We start from the raw sequence: 16049 nt of genomic DNA on the forward strand, positions 1-16049 counted from the left end.
AAAGTTGCTTCAACTCCAAATCCACCATTGTCTCTTTTTTACCATTCAAGAGCCCGAAAGTTAGATATAAGCTCGGTAAAGAGTCAACCATCCATTGACACAAATGCACTTAGGCTCCATTAAATTTTTAGTCAGCATATAAAGCTATCAAATTTAAGTTCCAAGTCGTTGTGCCACCAAGCCATTAGTCTAAGTCGTCATACTACCTAACTGCTCCTCCAAGTTAAGAGAGGTACATACAAATTTTACTAAGAGTTGGTTGGTTCTAGATCAATGCTCACCAAACGGTGCATGGCCACATGACATAAGGAAATTGTGAGGATTGTCTGCAAGATTAGACGTAGGAATTTCATATTCCAGACCATATATCACATCTACATAATATATATGGGCACTTTTACATACGCATGTATAGGCGATCACAGAGATGGTGGACATTCTCGTAATAATCTCTAAGAGCATCTCCAAGAGGACATAGAGCCAAGAGCTCGGTGCACTCCAATGCACTGAGCTTTATATTTATTATTTAAGTAATATAATATATACATTATTACTTTTTAATAAAAATATATGGTTAGAAAACTCTCATTAAGATATTTAAAATAAGACTAATATTTAATAGTTTCAAAAGTAATTTTAAATTATGAATTTTAATTAAATTTATGGAAATTATATTACATGAAATAAACATTGAAATAAAACATTACATAAAATAAACATAAATTAGTATTTAATAATAAAAATAATAAAAATATATTGATTGAACACTTATGATAGAGGCACGGGGATGAAGGAACATAATTGTTTTATTTGATGTATTTCATGTTTAATGTATTTAATATTTGATGCTTAGATTGAAATATAATTTTGAGTTATTATCTGCATTATTTTGGGGCATAAAATATTAAATACAATTTCGATGTTTAGTTCATGTAATAAAATTTTAATGTGTTTAATTAAAAATTATTTCTAAAATTATTGAATATTAGTCTTATTTTAAAGATCTTAAAGAGATTTTTCTAACAATATATATTTTTATTAAAAAATAATATCATTAAGAGGACTTATTAAGTGATTTTAAATATAATATATAAATAAATATATCATATTATATTAATTAAATAATAAATATAGAGCCAGTGGGCTCTATAGTTGGAGGTCAATGGAAATGTAGAGCTTCCCTTGGAGATGCCCAAACACACTCGCTCAGTTGTACTTTCTCTGCATCCGCCGCCACTCTCCTCCCATGGCGTACTCCCTTGTCTTCTCCGTAAACCCTAAACCTTTCTCGGTAAACCTTAACCCTATCCCTAACCGCTCCAATCTCTTATCGGAGGCCTACCTCTCCCCTCTCTCATCACGTTTCTCCCTAAACCCTAACCTTTCTCGCTCCTCTTCTCCCTCCTTCGCCTCATGGATCCCATCCCGATCAGTTCGCTGCTCCATCTCCTCTCACCCGGAGTACATGCCCAACCGCATCTTCGACACCACCCTCCGCGACGAGGAGCAGTCTCCGGGAGCAACAATGACCAGCTCCGAGAAGCTCTTCGTCGCCCGCCTTGGCGTCGACATCATCGAGGCTGGATTCCCCGCATCCTCTTCTGACGACCTCGACGCCGTCCGATCCATCGCCATGGAAGTCGGAAACCATCCGGCAGGTGAGGATGGGCACGTGCCGGTGATTTGTGGTCTTGCGATGTGTAATAAGAAGGATATCGATGCGGCATGGGAGGCGGTGCGGCTTGCAAAGAAGCCGCGGGTGGATACGTCTATTGCCACGAGCGAGATTCATATGCAGCATAAGCTTAGGAAGACGAGAGAGGAGGTGGTGGCGATTGCGAAGGAGATGGTGGCGTACGCTAGGAATCTCGGGTGCCCGGATGTTGAATTCAGCCCAGAGGATGCTGGAAGGTCAGATCTTTTAATGTTTTTGCCTTTTTATTCAAAATGATTCAGCTTTGATGCAATTGCCTGTGTTGCCAATGAATTAGCAAAGTTGGAAAAAGATATAACTTTAGAAGCGTGATAAATGGAAGAGATTCTGTAAATTTTTAGTTTCACGATCCATGGAGGAACACACAAAAAAATTGGAATTTTGGTATCAGGATAAAGTGATAAGCTCTACTGTTGAAACTAGTAAGTGATATCATTTAGGCCTCGTTTGCTTATTCCTGCTTTGGGCTCAATATAGAATGACTATTTTCCTACTCCTAAAAAGCTGCCTTTATTTTAGGAATATGATTAATAGCTATTCCTTAATCCACTTATAATCTAGAATAAGCGTGTAATGATATTTGATGTGATATAAAATGGATGTAAAAAAAGGGAAAAAGATGTTTTGCCTTTTATATAATTATGAAAATATCTTTTGATTTGATATAAAATTATGAAAATACCAGGGGCTAAACTTGAAACTCTATAACTATTAACTGGATGGACAAACCACAATCGCTAAACCACAATTGCTAGAATATTATATTGATCATTACTCACTACATGAGATGAAGATAATGGATAACTTAGGCCTTTTTTATTTTAAGAATAAGATCAATTTTAGAATAGTTATTTCTCTTTATTATTCTCAAAATGAGGTCTTTATTTCAGGAATAACTATTCTTATGTTCATTTGTATTTTGGAATAAATGTATAATAATTTCTTTTGATGTGTGATATAAAGTGAAAGAAAAGATAGGGAAAATTGTCTTATTTTTTATTTAATTATCATGAATACTCTTTGATTTGATATAAAATAAGTTGATCATATAGATATCAAGGGTAAATTAGTAATTAGGTTAGTGTGATATAAGATATAATTTTGATAAATAGTATTTGTATTCTAGAATGAGGTTATTATAATATTTATGTGTTATTCTGAAATAAGTAGTTGCATTTCAGAATAAGAAAAAAAAATATTCCTAAAGTAAATGGGGGCTTAATAAAAGGTGTAGTATAAACAAGAATAACAAATACTCTACTTAGAGATACTCTACTCACACAACCAACAAATCTATTGTAAAGATAACACAACTATAGCAATCTCAATATACTGGATTGAGCAAAAAAGAAATGAAAGAATCTTACGCAGGGATTCCTTAATGCTCACAAATGGAAAAAAACAATTGTGGGATAGTGGTGATCATAATTACTATTTCGGACTTGAAAGTATCAAATACTATGAATGCAGAAGCATATGGAATGTATTTGTTGATGTATATTCGATCTATACAGTAAAAAATTAAAGAAAAAAAACTGTCATGCAAAGAATGAAATTCTCTTAACTTTAGTAGCATTCATTCATTAGGAGAACAAAATAACATAACGCTCTATCTAACTAGGCCTCTAGTTAGAATAGTTGGTGGAAAAGAGATGGTTCTTAACTACATTCATTCTCTATTTGTATTTTAATAATGTGATCATCTTTTACTTCAGCATAATAGCTTTCTACCTTTTCATTGAATAAGAGATATAAGTAAATGAAGCAAAACAAACAAGAAAAAGAAGAAGAGAGATGCTTTAAGAATTGTATCACCTTAAGATTAAGCTTTAATAGATATCTGACTGCAACCAAAGGAAGAAGAGTTGATATGAAATGAAAACATTGTTTACATAACAATAGTTGTAGAAAATTTGATTTAATAATGCACAACATATTCACAAGTGTTAAAAGATAAATCTTTTGACAAATGATAGAATCAAAATATGTTTAGCAATTACACTTGTAAAACTCTTTTTTTACCGGATAAATTAAAGAAGGATCAAATACTTAGGCACATTTTTATAATTATAGAGCTAACTAAATAAATATGAGAATCCAACATTCACAAATTGTTCTTCACAATCATTTAGTGAAATAAATTCTGTTCTTTCTCTCTTCTCCAATTCTACATTTAGTAAAAATGTAATTTTTTTCCCTTAAACTAGGATTGCATTTAACATTATAACTTTTCTCTCAACTAATTGCTCCGGTGCTAAAAATAATTTTGAGATTTGTATACTGTTGGGAGGAGGGGTGGACACATGTGGTGGACATGCTTTTCATGAGTTTGACTTTTAGATAGACACGTTTTTATGTTAGTCGAAGAGATTATATCCCACGATAAGGAATAGGACACGTATAATAAAATAAATGCATAGAAGTATGACATGACTAATTGTTACTTTTTTAAGGGGAAATTAAAATTTTATCCATCTTTAGGCATAAATTTACTTTATTCTCCCTATAGTTTTATTTGTCACTTTACCTCTTTATAGTTATATTTAAATTGAAGCCGTTATATTTGATCAATCTACAAGTTGAATTTAAAAATACTCATTAGTAATTATTTCATTTTTAATATAAGAATAAGAGGTAAGATGACAAAAATAAAATTATAAGGAGTGAAGTGAGGACGAGGGAATGTTTAAATTCGTAAATGTAGTTTGCCTTTTTTTTAGTTTGAATACATTCTCTCTCGCTACACTTTAAACTAAAATCACTATATCTTCGTCATTTTTTTTATATTACTGTACTTTTATAACTAAATGTGTATTAAGAGGGAAAGAGGTGTGAGAAAGACAAAAAAAAAGATTGAGATGATAGTAGTTTTAATAGTGATTAAGATAAGAAAGATGATAAAGCTGAGGAGGATAAGAAGACAGGAGTTGAATCTAATCCTAAAAAGCTTGTATTATGCTCATTAAGTTAATAGAAAAGTTTGAAGAAGAGTTTACTAGTTTGTATAATTCAAGCTTTATTGAGTCGAATATTAGTTAATCGGCTTATATTCAAGCTCAGCTCAAAATTAATTTAAACTTAGATTACTATTTAGGGTCAGCTTATATATCTTTGTGCCGAATGTGAATCGAGCATAAGTTGAAGCTGTTATATTATTTTGACAACTCTGAACCCCTATAAATATTGAATCGATCCTGGATAGATTACTTTTTCTTTGACTAAGATAGATTCTGAGGTTAGGCAAAAGTGGAAGCTACCTTTGTGACTAGGAACACTAATGAGATTTTATATGTATAAGGATGCTGATGAGCAATAAACGAGGTTGGCTCGGATGGAATCTCAATACTAAAATTTGTAGAAAAATAATTATGGAGAATAAAAGTTTTAGTCCAGTAAAGACTACTAATTGCTAACCAAATATTTTGAGGAAATTTATATTAGACATAACATTACAAAGATCAATAAAATTACTGCCAGAACAACGAATTATGTTAGAGAAACTAATTTTGATTTTATTTATGCCTCAAGACTCTGAACCATTATTACCATTACTAATGACAATAATGATACAAAGTCTTGAGGAAAAAAAAACTAAAATTAATTTCTTCGGCATAATTCGTTGTCGTGGTAGCATTTTTGTTGGCCTCTGTAATATTGTATCTAATCTTGATGTCCTCAAAATATGTGTTTAATAATTAGTTGTCCTTATTAGGCTAAGTTTTTAATTCTCTATTGGTTGTTATTATTCAAATTTTAGTATTAAGATTTCATCCAAGGCTTCTACCAACCTTGTTCATGCTCGTCAGCGTCCATACATATAAAATTTCATTAGTGTTCATAGGCACAAAGTAGCTTCCATTTTTGCCTAACCTTAATATATCAAAGAAGGGTCGACTCAATATTTTTGAGGGGCTACGGTTGTCAAAATAATAGAGACAGAGAGATAAAATGTAATAAGACTTAGGGGAATTATATTTATCCACCCCACTTCACCTCCCTATAATTTTATTTTAGTCACTTTATCCCCTTATTATTATATTCAAAGTGAAAACCATTACTTTTTTCTTATCATATTTGACTAATCTATGAATCGAATTTGAGATCCAGTCAGTATTATTTTAAATGTGTTGTAAAGCTTATTAAATTATTTTATAACTTCATCTCTAATGGATATTTTTAAACTTGTAGATTGGTCATATATGATAAAAGAAATATAGTTTCAATTTGAATAGAAAGGAGGTAAAGTGACACAAATAAAATTACATGGAGATTGATGTGAATTTAGGCCTAACCACGTAGGGATAAAAATGTAATTGTCTCGTAAAAAGTAACAATTATTTGTGTCAAACTCACACGTATATATTTTATTCTGCGCATCCCACTCCTTGTCGTGCGATATCCTCTTTTTGGCTACTAATGAAACCCCACATCACCTTAGGAGTCAAACTCATGGGAAGCATGTCCACCATTGGAGCTAATTCATCCATCCTCTCCTCCTAATGGTACGCAAATCTGAAATGTTTTCTTAGCACTAGAGCAATTAATTGATAAAGTTATAATTTTGAATCTGATCCTAGGAAAAAATTATATTATTATTAAATGTGGAATTTGAGGAGGGAATAAGGATATAAGTTTATTCCATTGGATGATTGTGAATTATATGTATGGATGTCGAATTTTCATATTTATTTGGTTGCTCTTTGGTTTAGAGAAGGTGCCTTATTATCCGATCTTTCTTTGACTTGTCTAATAGTTAGGGTTTGGTAAAAGAGAGTTTTACAAGTGTATTTGTTAAATATATTTTGATTCTATACCTTGTTAAAAGATTTCTCTTTTAACATTTGTGAAGGTGTTGGGCATTAATTAGATCAAATTTCTTATTACTATTGTTACGTAAACAATCTTTTAATTTCATATCAGTTCTTCAGTTCTTTCTTCCTTTGGTGGAAGTCAAATGTTCATTAATGCCTAATCTTGAAGTGATATAATTTTGAATCATATCTTTTTTTTTTTTTTTGCTTTATTTACTTATACCATCTCTAGTAAAAGATGATTATATCGTGGAAATACAAATTGAGAATGAATGTAGTTAAGAGTCATTTATTTTCCACCAACTATTCCAATTAGAGGTCCAGTTAGGTAGAACATTATGTTCTTTTCTTCTCATGATGAATGAATGCTACTAAAGTTTCATTCTTCGCGTAGCAGTCTTTTCTCTTTATTTTTTTTAGTATAGATCGAGTAGACATCGACTAATATGCTTCTGCATTCATATTTTCAGGTCTAAACAAGTAATTATGATCACCACCGTCTTGCGATTGTTTTTCTCAATGGTGAGCATTAAGGAGTCCTTGTGAAGACTTTTCTATTTCTTTTCGCTATATCCGGTTTACTAAGATTGATAGGGTTTTGTTAGTTTTACAGTAGATTTGTTGGTTGCGTCAGTAGAGTATTTCTTGATCGTGTTCTTACTACACCTTTTATTAAGTTATCCATTATCTTCATCTCATGTAGTGAGTAGTGACCGGTATAATGTTCTAGCGATTGTGATTTTTCTATCCAGTTAATAATTACAGAGTTACAAATTTAGCCCCTCTAGGGAAAAAGGTAGTGCATCACATTTAATTGCCTCTGTATACACCTGAATTGACTTCCTCATTGAAATGAAGGTTGGATGGCAAGGTTGCTTTGGTAACAGGTGGTGCTTCTGGTATTGGTGAAGCAATTGCTAGGCTCTTTAGAAAGCATGGTGCCAAGATTTGTATAGTTGACATCCAAGATGATCTTGGTCAACGACTCTGCGAGTCACTCGGCGGTGACCCTTGCGTCAGCTTCTTGCATTGTGATGTTACAGTTGAAGATGATGTACGCCGTGCTGTTGACTTTGCTGCCGAAAAGTTTGGTACTATCGACATCATGGTCAACAATGCTGGAATTACAGGCAACAAGGTGGTGGACATCCGGGATGTTGACATTAATGAATTTAAGAATGTGCTTGACATTAATGTGAATGGTGTTTTCCTTGGGATGAAGCATGCTGCGCGGATCATGATACCCCAGAAGAAGGGATCAATCATCTCACTGGCTAGCGTGTCTAGTGCTATTGGAGGAGCTGGACCACATGGTTACACTGCATCTAAGCATGCAATAGTGGGGCTCACAAAAAATGTGGCAGGAGAGTTAGGAAAGCATGGGATAAGGGTGAACTGTGTCTCTCCCTATGCAGTCCCCACAGGCCTCTCTATGCCTCATTTGCCTACGAATGAGAGGACGGAGGACGCATTGAAGGCGTTTCTCTCCTTTGTTGGCAGCCACGCAAACTTGAAAGGTGTGGACCTAGTTCCAAATGATGTAGCAGAAGCTGTGTTATTCTTGGCAAGTGAGGAATCTAGGTATGTCAGTGGGCTCAACCTCCTGGTGGATGGGGGATTCAGCTGCGTTAATAACATGCTTCGCGTATTCGAGGAGTAATGATGACATTTTAGCCATGACTAGTCAGGTCACATAGCTTTCGGTGCATATATTGTATGCCATCTTTAGACTAAGAAAATAATTGCTCAGACAATGCCATATAATGCAATTTATTAAGAATGTTTATGAGCCATGTAATGCTGTAAGCTTACAATAAATGAAGACAAATGTTGTGTTTCTTGTGATATGATGAAGCAACCAGTGAAGAGGTTGTTCATTTTGATGATAAAGTTTCTGCTGCAATAGGCACGTTGAATTTAAATCAGTTAATTGGACAGATAATGAACTTGTACATATCCATTGGAGACTGTGTTCATTACTTTCACTTGGACTGTCAGCAACACTAGAGAATAAACCAGGAAAGATCCTTTACACTGGGAAACGTAAGTTGGTTGCTTTGAAATGGTCCAGTCTTTTACGGAATGAATTCCTGCAAACAACTGTACTATTTAATGCTAATCTTCTTATACAGACATATATGATGAATGACCATTTACAGAGATAGCTCTCTGGAAACCCTTGAACCCAGTTGGAAAGAGTGAGATGGAGAATAATGAGCTTATTATATCATTGGTCAGCATTAATAGATCGAGCTGATGGCTGTAAATGTGAAATGCCATCTAATTCTAATAGGTACTTGGGCAATAGATGGAAACAAACATTTCCAACTTGCTCCTTTTACTCTACAAACTTGTCCATCTTCCATGAATGGACACACAGGATCAGAACAATCTGACAACTTTCCTATTTATAACACAGAATCTAGAAGGTATGCTGTCTAAATTCTGTGCTCTTATTCCTTCTAGTTTTAGCATAATAGAAAGCCATTGGACTTTCATCTGATAAAGTAGCCGTTACTGACTCACACTTAAAATGCAACTTTTATTTGCCTTCTACTCTGAAACAAGCAACTCTTTTAAGTATGAGAAAAACATGACCCTTCTTGTCTATTCCTCATGGCGTCTATATATACCATTCACTTGTGCAACACCAACATCGAGATTTCAATAGAGAGAGTGAGAGAGATGGCAAGAGAATTAGCTTGTTGTCTCTTGGCCTTGGCCTTGTCGGTGTCTTTGATCGGTCTGGCTCCGGTGCGCGCCGCCGAGGACTGCTCAGATGATATAAACGAACTACTGAAGCAATGCAAGGAGTTTATCGTCATCCCTGGGCCGAAGATTCCTCCGTCGACGGAATGCTGCAACGTCGTCCAACGCGTGAACATCCCCTGCGTGTGTAAGTACGTCTCAAAGGAGATCGAGAAGATCATCAGCATGGACAAGGTGGTCTTTGTTGCTGAATACTGCAAGCGTCCTCTGGCTCATGGAAGCAAATGTGGAAGTAAGCTAGTTAGATCATCACTCACAGACATACGTAAATTTTGTATTTGGGAGGTTGGAACTAATAGTCTTGATTGCTAATTGGATTGGTTTCAGGTTACACTGTTCCAACGGCGAGAGGCTGAGAAAGGAGACGAAGATAGAATTGTATGAGAACGAACACCTGCAAAACTTGTTCTAGTTTGGAAGATGGTGTTTGTATTGATGAGTTTTAGGGGTTGAGATATGAGAATTAATAATGAGATTATGGAAAACAAAGGATTCTCCTTTCATCTTTATAACTTGGTTTACATCTTTTTGATTCTCCTATCTAAGGTTATATATTTCAAATCTTTGTTATTATTTAATTATTATAATATGCCTTGCTTAGAAATATACATTAATTGTATATTTTTTATTTATAATTGACAAGAGCAATGCGTGCTCTTTTTTTATTAGATTTTATTTTGGCAACTCCTAATATTTAATCCCCTTCTTCTCCTTCTCCCTCCTCTTATAAAGTTTGAGGTAGTGGTATCTCTCTCCGATCGATACTCTTGTTTCCGATGTCGATCTCGCCGGAATCCCTCCCGCCTGGCTTCCAATTCCAAGCCCAACGACCAAGAGCTCGTCGGCTAGTACCTCGTCAAAAAGATCACTACGAGCCACTGGGCCGGGCCCCCTCTCCAGCTACTGCATCAAAGACGACGAGGTATACGGCAGCCGCCACCGCCCGTCGAACCGCGACGGCCACTTCTACTTCTACAGCTCCTCCAGGCAAGAGATGCAACCGCGCCGCCGGCAAGAGATGGTGGCGGTCAAAGCAGAAGCTCAGAGGCGTCTTCGTCTACGACGACCTGTGCAGCCGGATGATCAAGATCGGACAGCATCGGAACTTCGGCAACGAGATTAAGATGCCGGACGGGAGCGAGGGGAAGTCGGAGTGGTTGATGGAGGAGTTTTGGATCAAGAAGGGAAATTTTTGGGGGTCAGTGGCGATAGGGTTGCGGTTATCTGCAGGATATATACAAGTCGTCTAGGGCTAGATTGGACGGTGGGTTGCTGCAACCTTACCTTCCCGCTGTTCTCCATGATCCGGTTGCTACTCGAGATCGTAATGGCGATGAAATACGAAAGAGAGGAGGGATCGATGCCGTCGTTGAGACGTCCAGTTACTTCTCTCAACAGCAGTCGGAGGTAAAGTAAAGTTCGAATATGGAAAATTTGCAAATAAATCCCTGCCTTTTTTTTTATATTGACAGTCACCCCTGCACGCTAGGCTCCTTTTTTTTAAGAATATTTATAAAAAGCACCCTGCTTTTGGCTTTAGAACTGCATGACAAAGAAGAAGACTTCCAATATATTTCTTCACTATATACACAAATCTTTTCACCTAATTGCAAAGCACATAAGAATATAAAATAAAGCTAACAACTTCTTCTCCGTAATATTAGGTAAAGATATATATACAACCAACAAAGTGGACTCTCGACCCAGAGCCTATCACAGATTGAGTTTTTATGACAAAATATACATATTAACTGAATCGCGAAGCGAACAATTTATCGACCAAAACTTAATAGCTACTACCCACATATTACCATAGTTATTTTTCGGTAATTCATTGAACCATGATGCGCTTGACAACTACATGAACATCGGATGTTCACGTATAACCACCTGTCTTATCACATGGGTAGTTTGTGTCATTTCTTCCTCTACAATTTCTCCAGCTATTGTTTGATTGATGGCCATCCAACTGATACTTCGGTTTTGTAAAACTTGAGCTGAAGCGACCTCCTCCGTCTCTCTTCCTATTATGTCTTCTGCTTGGCCTATTGTTTCTGTTCTCGTGCCGCAAGGAGCCACTCCAATCATTAATCCCACAATTATCAACTCCACCGCCCCAGGAATCATGCTGAAGAGGTCCCTCAAACCAACCGTGTCCATGGTGATTCCATGCCTTACAAGAGTTATCGTGTACGTCCCAACCGGCAGAGTAGGGTTCAGCAACATCCCACCATCCAGTATCTTGAATTGGCTGTTCAGTCCAAATATTCCAATTTGATGAGTTATGCTGATCAGAAGTCTCATTTTGCTCTGCATCTCCCCATCCAGTAGCAGGAACTGGTTTATTTGCAAAAATGAAAGAATCCCAACCATTAGGGGCAGCACTAACTCCATCAGAGGAGACATGTGGCCGTTTTTCCAGATCTGCGAGCAACTCGGGGTCGATTCTTGCATCTGGATCAACCTTATCGATAAACATATCCGGATCAGGTAAAGGAATTTCACAAGGCCGGCCATGATACTCTGCCCAGAAACGGGCCTTTGCATTCTGGAAAGCCTCCAAGGCTGCTGAATCATTCCATTCGACTATATTTTTGTACATGCACATAAATCTCTTCGTTTCACAAATTTTCCTCCAGGGAATCGAACAAACATAACTGCAAAATTTCTTCTCCCACAAAGGGATGGACAAATGCTCAGGCCCTGCAAACAAAAAAAGGAAACAAAAATATTACTAACACAACAACAAAAAAAGAAGCATATCTAGTGTGGACATCACTATTCGTCACGTTTACTTTTGTAGGCGCAAGAGAGCTGCACCCGTGGCTCTCTAGCTTAACGAAGGTTTTAACTAGCCTTTTCGAACTATTTTTATCATTTTCTTTATTAGACTACTTTTGTCTTTTTTGCTTTGGTTTGTCTATATAAAGGCTTGTAGTGCTCTCTTTTGAAATGATAAATATCTGGAAAGTTTTTAATAATATTGAATGCTTTGTGGTGGATTCCTACACCCTGATTGATGGATTCACCGGGTTTGATTATTTTTATTATATCTTATTCTCAAATTTGCGATCAAATAAATTTATCCTGCATCAATATCTTGCATCAATAAAGGACCATCCAATATTCCTATGATGTTTCTTGACGTTATTAATGGATCTTAACCTTTGCAAGATTTACTTCAGATATTAAAAAAGGGAACAAGTACCAGACTGCTTCACACTATCAAAGAACTACATCGAATGGCAAACAAAACAAAAGCCATAACTAGGCAGAATTAACAACTGACAGTATGATTTATAAGCATATAACCAAGTAGTCAAGCTTGAACAAAATCATGAGAAACATAGAACCTTGCACAAGCTTTTTTTTTTTTTTTCAGTTACCATGGTGAAACTGAAAAAATGCCATCTAGATGCCTCAAATTTCAATGACATAATAAACCAAGTATTTGGAGATAAAGTATGTGATCCACCATATGTAACTAAAAACCATACTACAGAAAGTGCAGATATGTCTGCAAACTGTTATGTATGGCCAAAAAATAGGCGAGTCTCAGTTTAAATATGCATAAGGTTTATGTCCAAAAATTATAGAAGAATATCTCTTCTTTTTTCTTTTAAAAGTGGAACACTACCATTTCTTTAATATGGTGCATGATTTTACTTGTGTCAATTAGTTAGACAGAATATCCTAGAAGGCTAGAACACACAAAAAAAAAGACCTCTCGGTGCAAGAGAAGGTCTCGTTTACTGTCTACAGACCTATAGATTACTTCAAGAAGAACTAAGCTCTGAAAGATATAGAACTCCTAATGAATCTTAGCTCAAATTTCAGTTCTAAAGATTTTCTCATCTCCCATATCTCCACAGAAAAAAAAATATCGTCACACCAACTTCACAACATTCATTTACCTTGTCAGTCCTTATTGTCCATTGCCAATATGTCGGAATGGTGAATGGAAGTGATGACAGGAAGGAAATGCACAAGTTGAACAAAGTTTGCATAGACAAGAAGCATTGGTCCTCGAGGCATATCCAGCAGACTGGAAAGATGAGGCAAAGGAAGCTCACAGCCTTATTTGTTTGTTGTTACTGGAGATCACAGGGTGGTATTACATTAGCTGGGCAAGATCAGAAGAAGATAGATTGGGAAAGGAACTGCTAGTTAATGGAATGGGTTTATGATGTAGTAGGTGGACTTAACTTGGTTTATATGTGTATTTGAAATTACTAAAATTTTGATCTGATGACCCATTTGCACGAGTGCCTAACGAATAGATATCTTTGAGGACCACACTGGTCAAGTAGGTCAGTACAAGAATGTTTTAGAGAACGGCAATGAAGAAGTGTATCAGTAAGGGCGGTTTCATGGTCGGAAAGATGGCAAGTGGCAAGAAGCAACTAAAGTCAATCCATCAAGGTGAGTGGTACTCTAGGAAGCTGGCAGATCTTCCAAAATCCAAAATCCTCACAAATGGAGAGCCAGTGCTAGTAGTGAATGCTGTATAGTTAACAAAATGAGTTTGCTAAGATTAATCCCGACGTGAACATTAATTTTACAAACTAGAGAAAAAAATTAGAGCAACAGCCTAAATCACATGAGATGGAAATCTCTAGTGTTAATAAACTAGATTACGAGGGAAAAAATGAATATATAGATAAAAACCTATCAGATAAAATTGACAAACAACCACAAGAATACCAACTTATAATAATAATAGTATAAAATGATTAGAATCTCAAAAAGAATCAACTCCTTTTGCACTCCAAAGAGAAAATTCTCTAGTAGAATGGCGAATCTAGCAACTAAACAATTTTGTCAAGCATCCTTAATCTCACAACAGCAAAGCAATACCAGTACACCACAATGCATCATGATCATAAGAAAGTCAACTTCTGACAAACCAGCAATATTTCAATGTGAAAGGAATGAAACTAAAACTAGAAAGAGATAAAAATGAAAAAGGACCAAATGATTTGAGAAATTGCATTAAAGCAGAGGCAGATTCCCAGAATCACATCAGCAACAACAAACACCAATCATGATTTCAATTATCAGCAAAATCAGTTTCCAAGGTATCATATTCAACATATCACTTGCAAGAAAACCTCATGCCACATCTCTTACTCCAGTGCAAGAGGAACAATTCCTGACACATTGAAAACCTTAGACTGAATTCTGTAAGATAACAATGACAACCACATAGATTCACACAATTTGATGATTAACTCTATAACGACTCAAACAATCCAGATAATAAAAAAACATTTTAATTGCGTCTAAGGAGAGAAAAGCAACATAAATAATCATAAAACAGAAGACTGACAAATACCAAATGAACTGCAGAAATATCTACAGAAAAAGGAACTGGTTGATTAGAAGATATACAGGCATTAACATCACAAAATCTTGCTTCCACCAGGTAGACGTACCTAGTTCGATCTGACAAGCCAAAAGATACAATTCAAAACATCAAAATTCCACTTCCCCGATCCTTCACCAAGTATTCGGAAGAAATCAAACATTTCTCCATCCTCCCTAAAAGTCAAAACCCCCCACCCAACATACCAAAGGAGCAACAGAGAATGGTCAACGCAAGAAAGAAGAAAGAACAGAAAGAAAAAGAAGAAAGAAGAAGAAGAAGCCAACCAAGCAATCTTTACATCAAAAATCTCATCAGGAACAAAAACCCAATTCGAGATAGGTACCATTAGGATTCGGCGGCCTCCAGTAGTTAGTCGTTGCGCTGCCCCTGGCCTGATACCTCATCGACTCCCCCATGTTACCAAAACAGGGATTCCTCTGCTCCAAGATCGCGACTTTTCCCTAAAGTACGAGGTACCAAGATGATAGAGGCAATATCCATGTCGAGAAATTGGAGGAAAACCCAACCTAGGAGTAGAATCCAAGTGATGGAATGTAGGTTCCAGTTCTGCGCCGGGTCAAGGCTAAGAAACAAGATCCTATGCAGGCCCGGATGCAGGAACTATCTAGTGGATACGAAATAGGTGCGACTGTAAGCACACAAATCCATTGTGATTTGTGCACCGACCATTTGGGTGATTTGAGAAAAAAAAAAAAACAACTCCAATGCAATTTCTTTAATTTGAGGGCATCATCCGCCCAAGTGGCGGAGGCTTGGGGACTCCGGCTGGGTCTCAGGCTGGCGCGGGAAGAAGGTGTCCATTGATTTGAGGTGGAGGTAGACTCTCTCGAACTGGCCAGGATACTCCAAAAAGAAACTGGCTGCCCGTGGAGGATCAGGTCCTTCGTAGAAGAGTGCTGGGCCACTCTTGACCACGTTGAGAGGTGAAAAATCTCCCACACGAGGAGAGAGGGAAACATGGTTGCTGATTGGGCAGCAAACCAGGGTAAGACATCGTCTAGGCAGGTAGTGCTAAGGCCGGGTGTGGAGCTCCCTGTGGAGCTCCGTGGGCTATTGGGTTTGGACCAACTCGTAGTGGATGTAAATTGATTAATCTGTAACTAACTGCTTGCAGTTCCTTTTATATATATAAAAAAAAATTCTTTAATTTGAGACATGAGGTCATAGTTTCTTTTCCATGTCAATCTATTTTAACTGTTTTATTCTACAACTGTTCAAAACCCATCCGGGGCTATGGGACTTGCATAGTTTTTATTTTTATCAATTAGGCCCATTTTTAATTTTCCCCAGCCCGAGCATCCGCAATTAATAAATTTGAATAAAAGAACAAAAAATTATATCATAATTTTATTATAAATTTCGTAGC

General features: G+C 36.4%; 3 protein-coding genes across 3 annotated transcripts; 2 read left to right on the plus strand and 1 right to left on the minus strand.

Annotated features, from left to right (window-relative positions):
- Window positions 1–1157: 1157 nt before the first annotated feature.
- Window positions 1158–8370, plus strand: LOC140770068 (zerumbone synthase-like). The gene is made up of 2 exons (XM_073111055.1): window positions 1158–1911; window positions 7384–8370. The coding sequence occupies exons 1-2, from the start codon at window positions 1247–1249 to the stop codon at window positions 8183–8185; spliced, it is 1467 nt and encodes a 488-aa protein (XP_072967156.1). The 5' UTR covers window positions 1158–1246; the 3' UTR covers window positions 8186–8370.
- A 92-nt stretch (window positions 8371–8462) lies between these two features.
- Window positions 8463–9818, plus strand: LOC140770069 (uncharacterized). The gene is made up of 2 exons (XM_073111056.1): window positions 8463–9526; window positions 9622–9818. The coding sequence occupies exons 1-2, from the start codon at window positions 9142–9144 to the stop codon at window positions 9648–9650; spliced, it is 414 nt and encodes a 137-aa protein (XP_072967157.1). The 5' UTR covers window positions 8463–9141; the 3' UTR covers window positions 9651–9818.
- Window positions 9819–10926: 1108 nt separating this feature from the next.
- Window positions 10927–15224, minus strand: LOC140771329 (uncharacterized). Its single transcript, XM_073112818.1, has 2 exons — window positions 15006–15224; window positions 10927–11997 (listed from the first exon to the last, which is right to left on the minus strand). Exons 1-2 carry the CDS (start codon window positions 15076–15078, stop codon window positions 11171–11173), a joined length of 900 nt encoding a protein of 299 aa, XP_072968919.1. The 5' UTR covers window positions 15079–15224; the 3' UTR covers window positions 10927–11170.
- Between the last annotated feature and the right edge of the window lie 825 nt (window positions 15225–16049).

The sequence above is a fragment of the Typha angustifolia genome, chromosome 11 (genome assembly GCF_048772165.1).
Source record: "Typha angustifolia cultivar Huaian chromosome 11, ASM4877216v1, whole genome shotgun sequence".
NCBI classification, from domain to species: Eukaryota; Viridiplantae; Streptophyta; class Magnoliopsida; order Poales; family Typhaceae; genus Typha; species Typha angustifolia.

Bases quoted from the DNA above. Each gene is read 5' to 3' on its own strand.
- LOC140770068 (XM_073111055.1), top strand. From the start codon at position 1,247: ATGGCGTACTCCCTTGTCTTCTCCGTAAACCCTAAACCTTTCTCGGTA. The intron at 1,912-7,383 runs GTCAGATCTTTT...ATTGAAATGAAG, and splicing joins AGCCCAGAGGATGCTGGAAG to GTTGGATGGCAAGGTTGCTT.
- LOC140770069 (XM_073111056.1), top strand. From the start codon at position 9,142: ATGGCGTCTATATATACCATTCACTTGTGCAACACCAACATCGAGATT. The intron at 9,527-9,621 runs GTAAGCTAGTTA...GATTGGTTTCAG, and splicing joins TCATGGAAGCAAATGTGGAA to GTTACACTGTTCCAACGGCG.
- LOC140771329 (XM_073112818.1), bottom strand. From the start codon at position 15,078: ATGGGGGAGTCGATGAGGTATCAGGCCAGGGGCAGCGCAACGACTAAC. The intron at 11,998-15,005 runs GTACCTATCTCG...TTTTGTTTGCAG, and splicing joins GAGGCCGCCGAATCCTAATG to GGCCTGAGCATTTGTCCATC.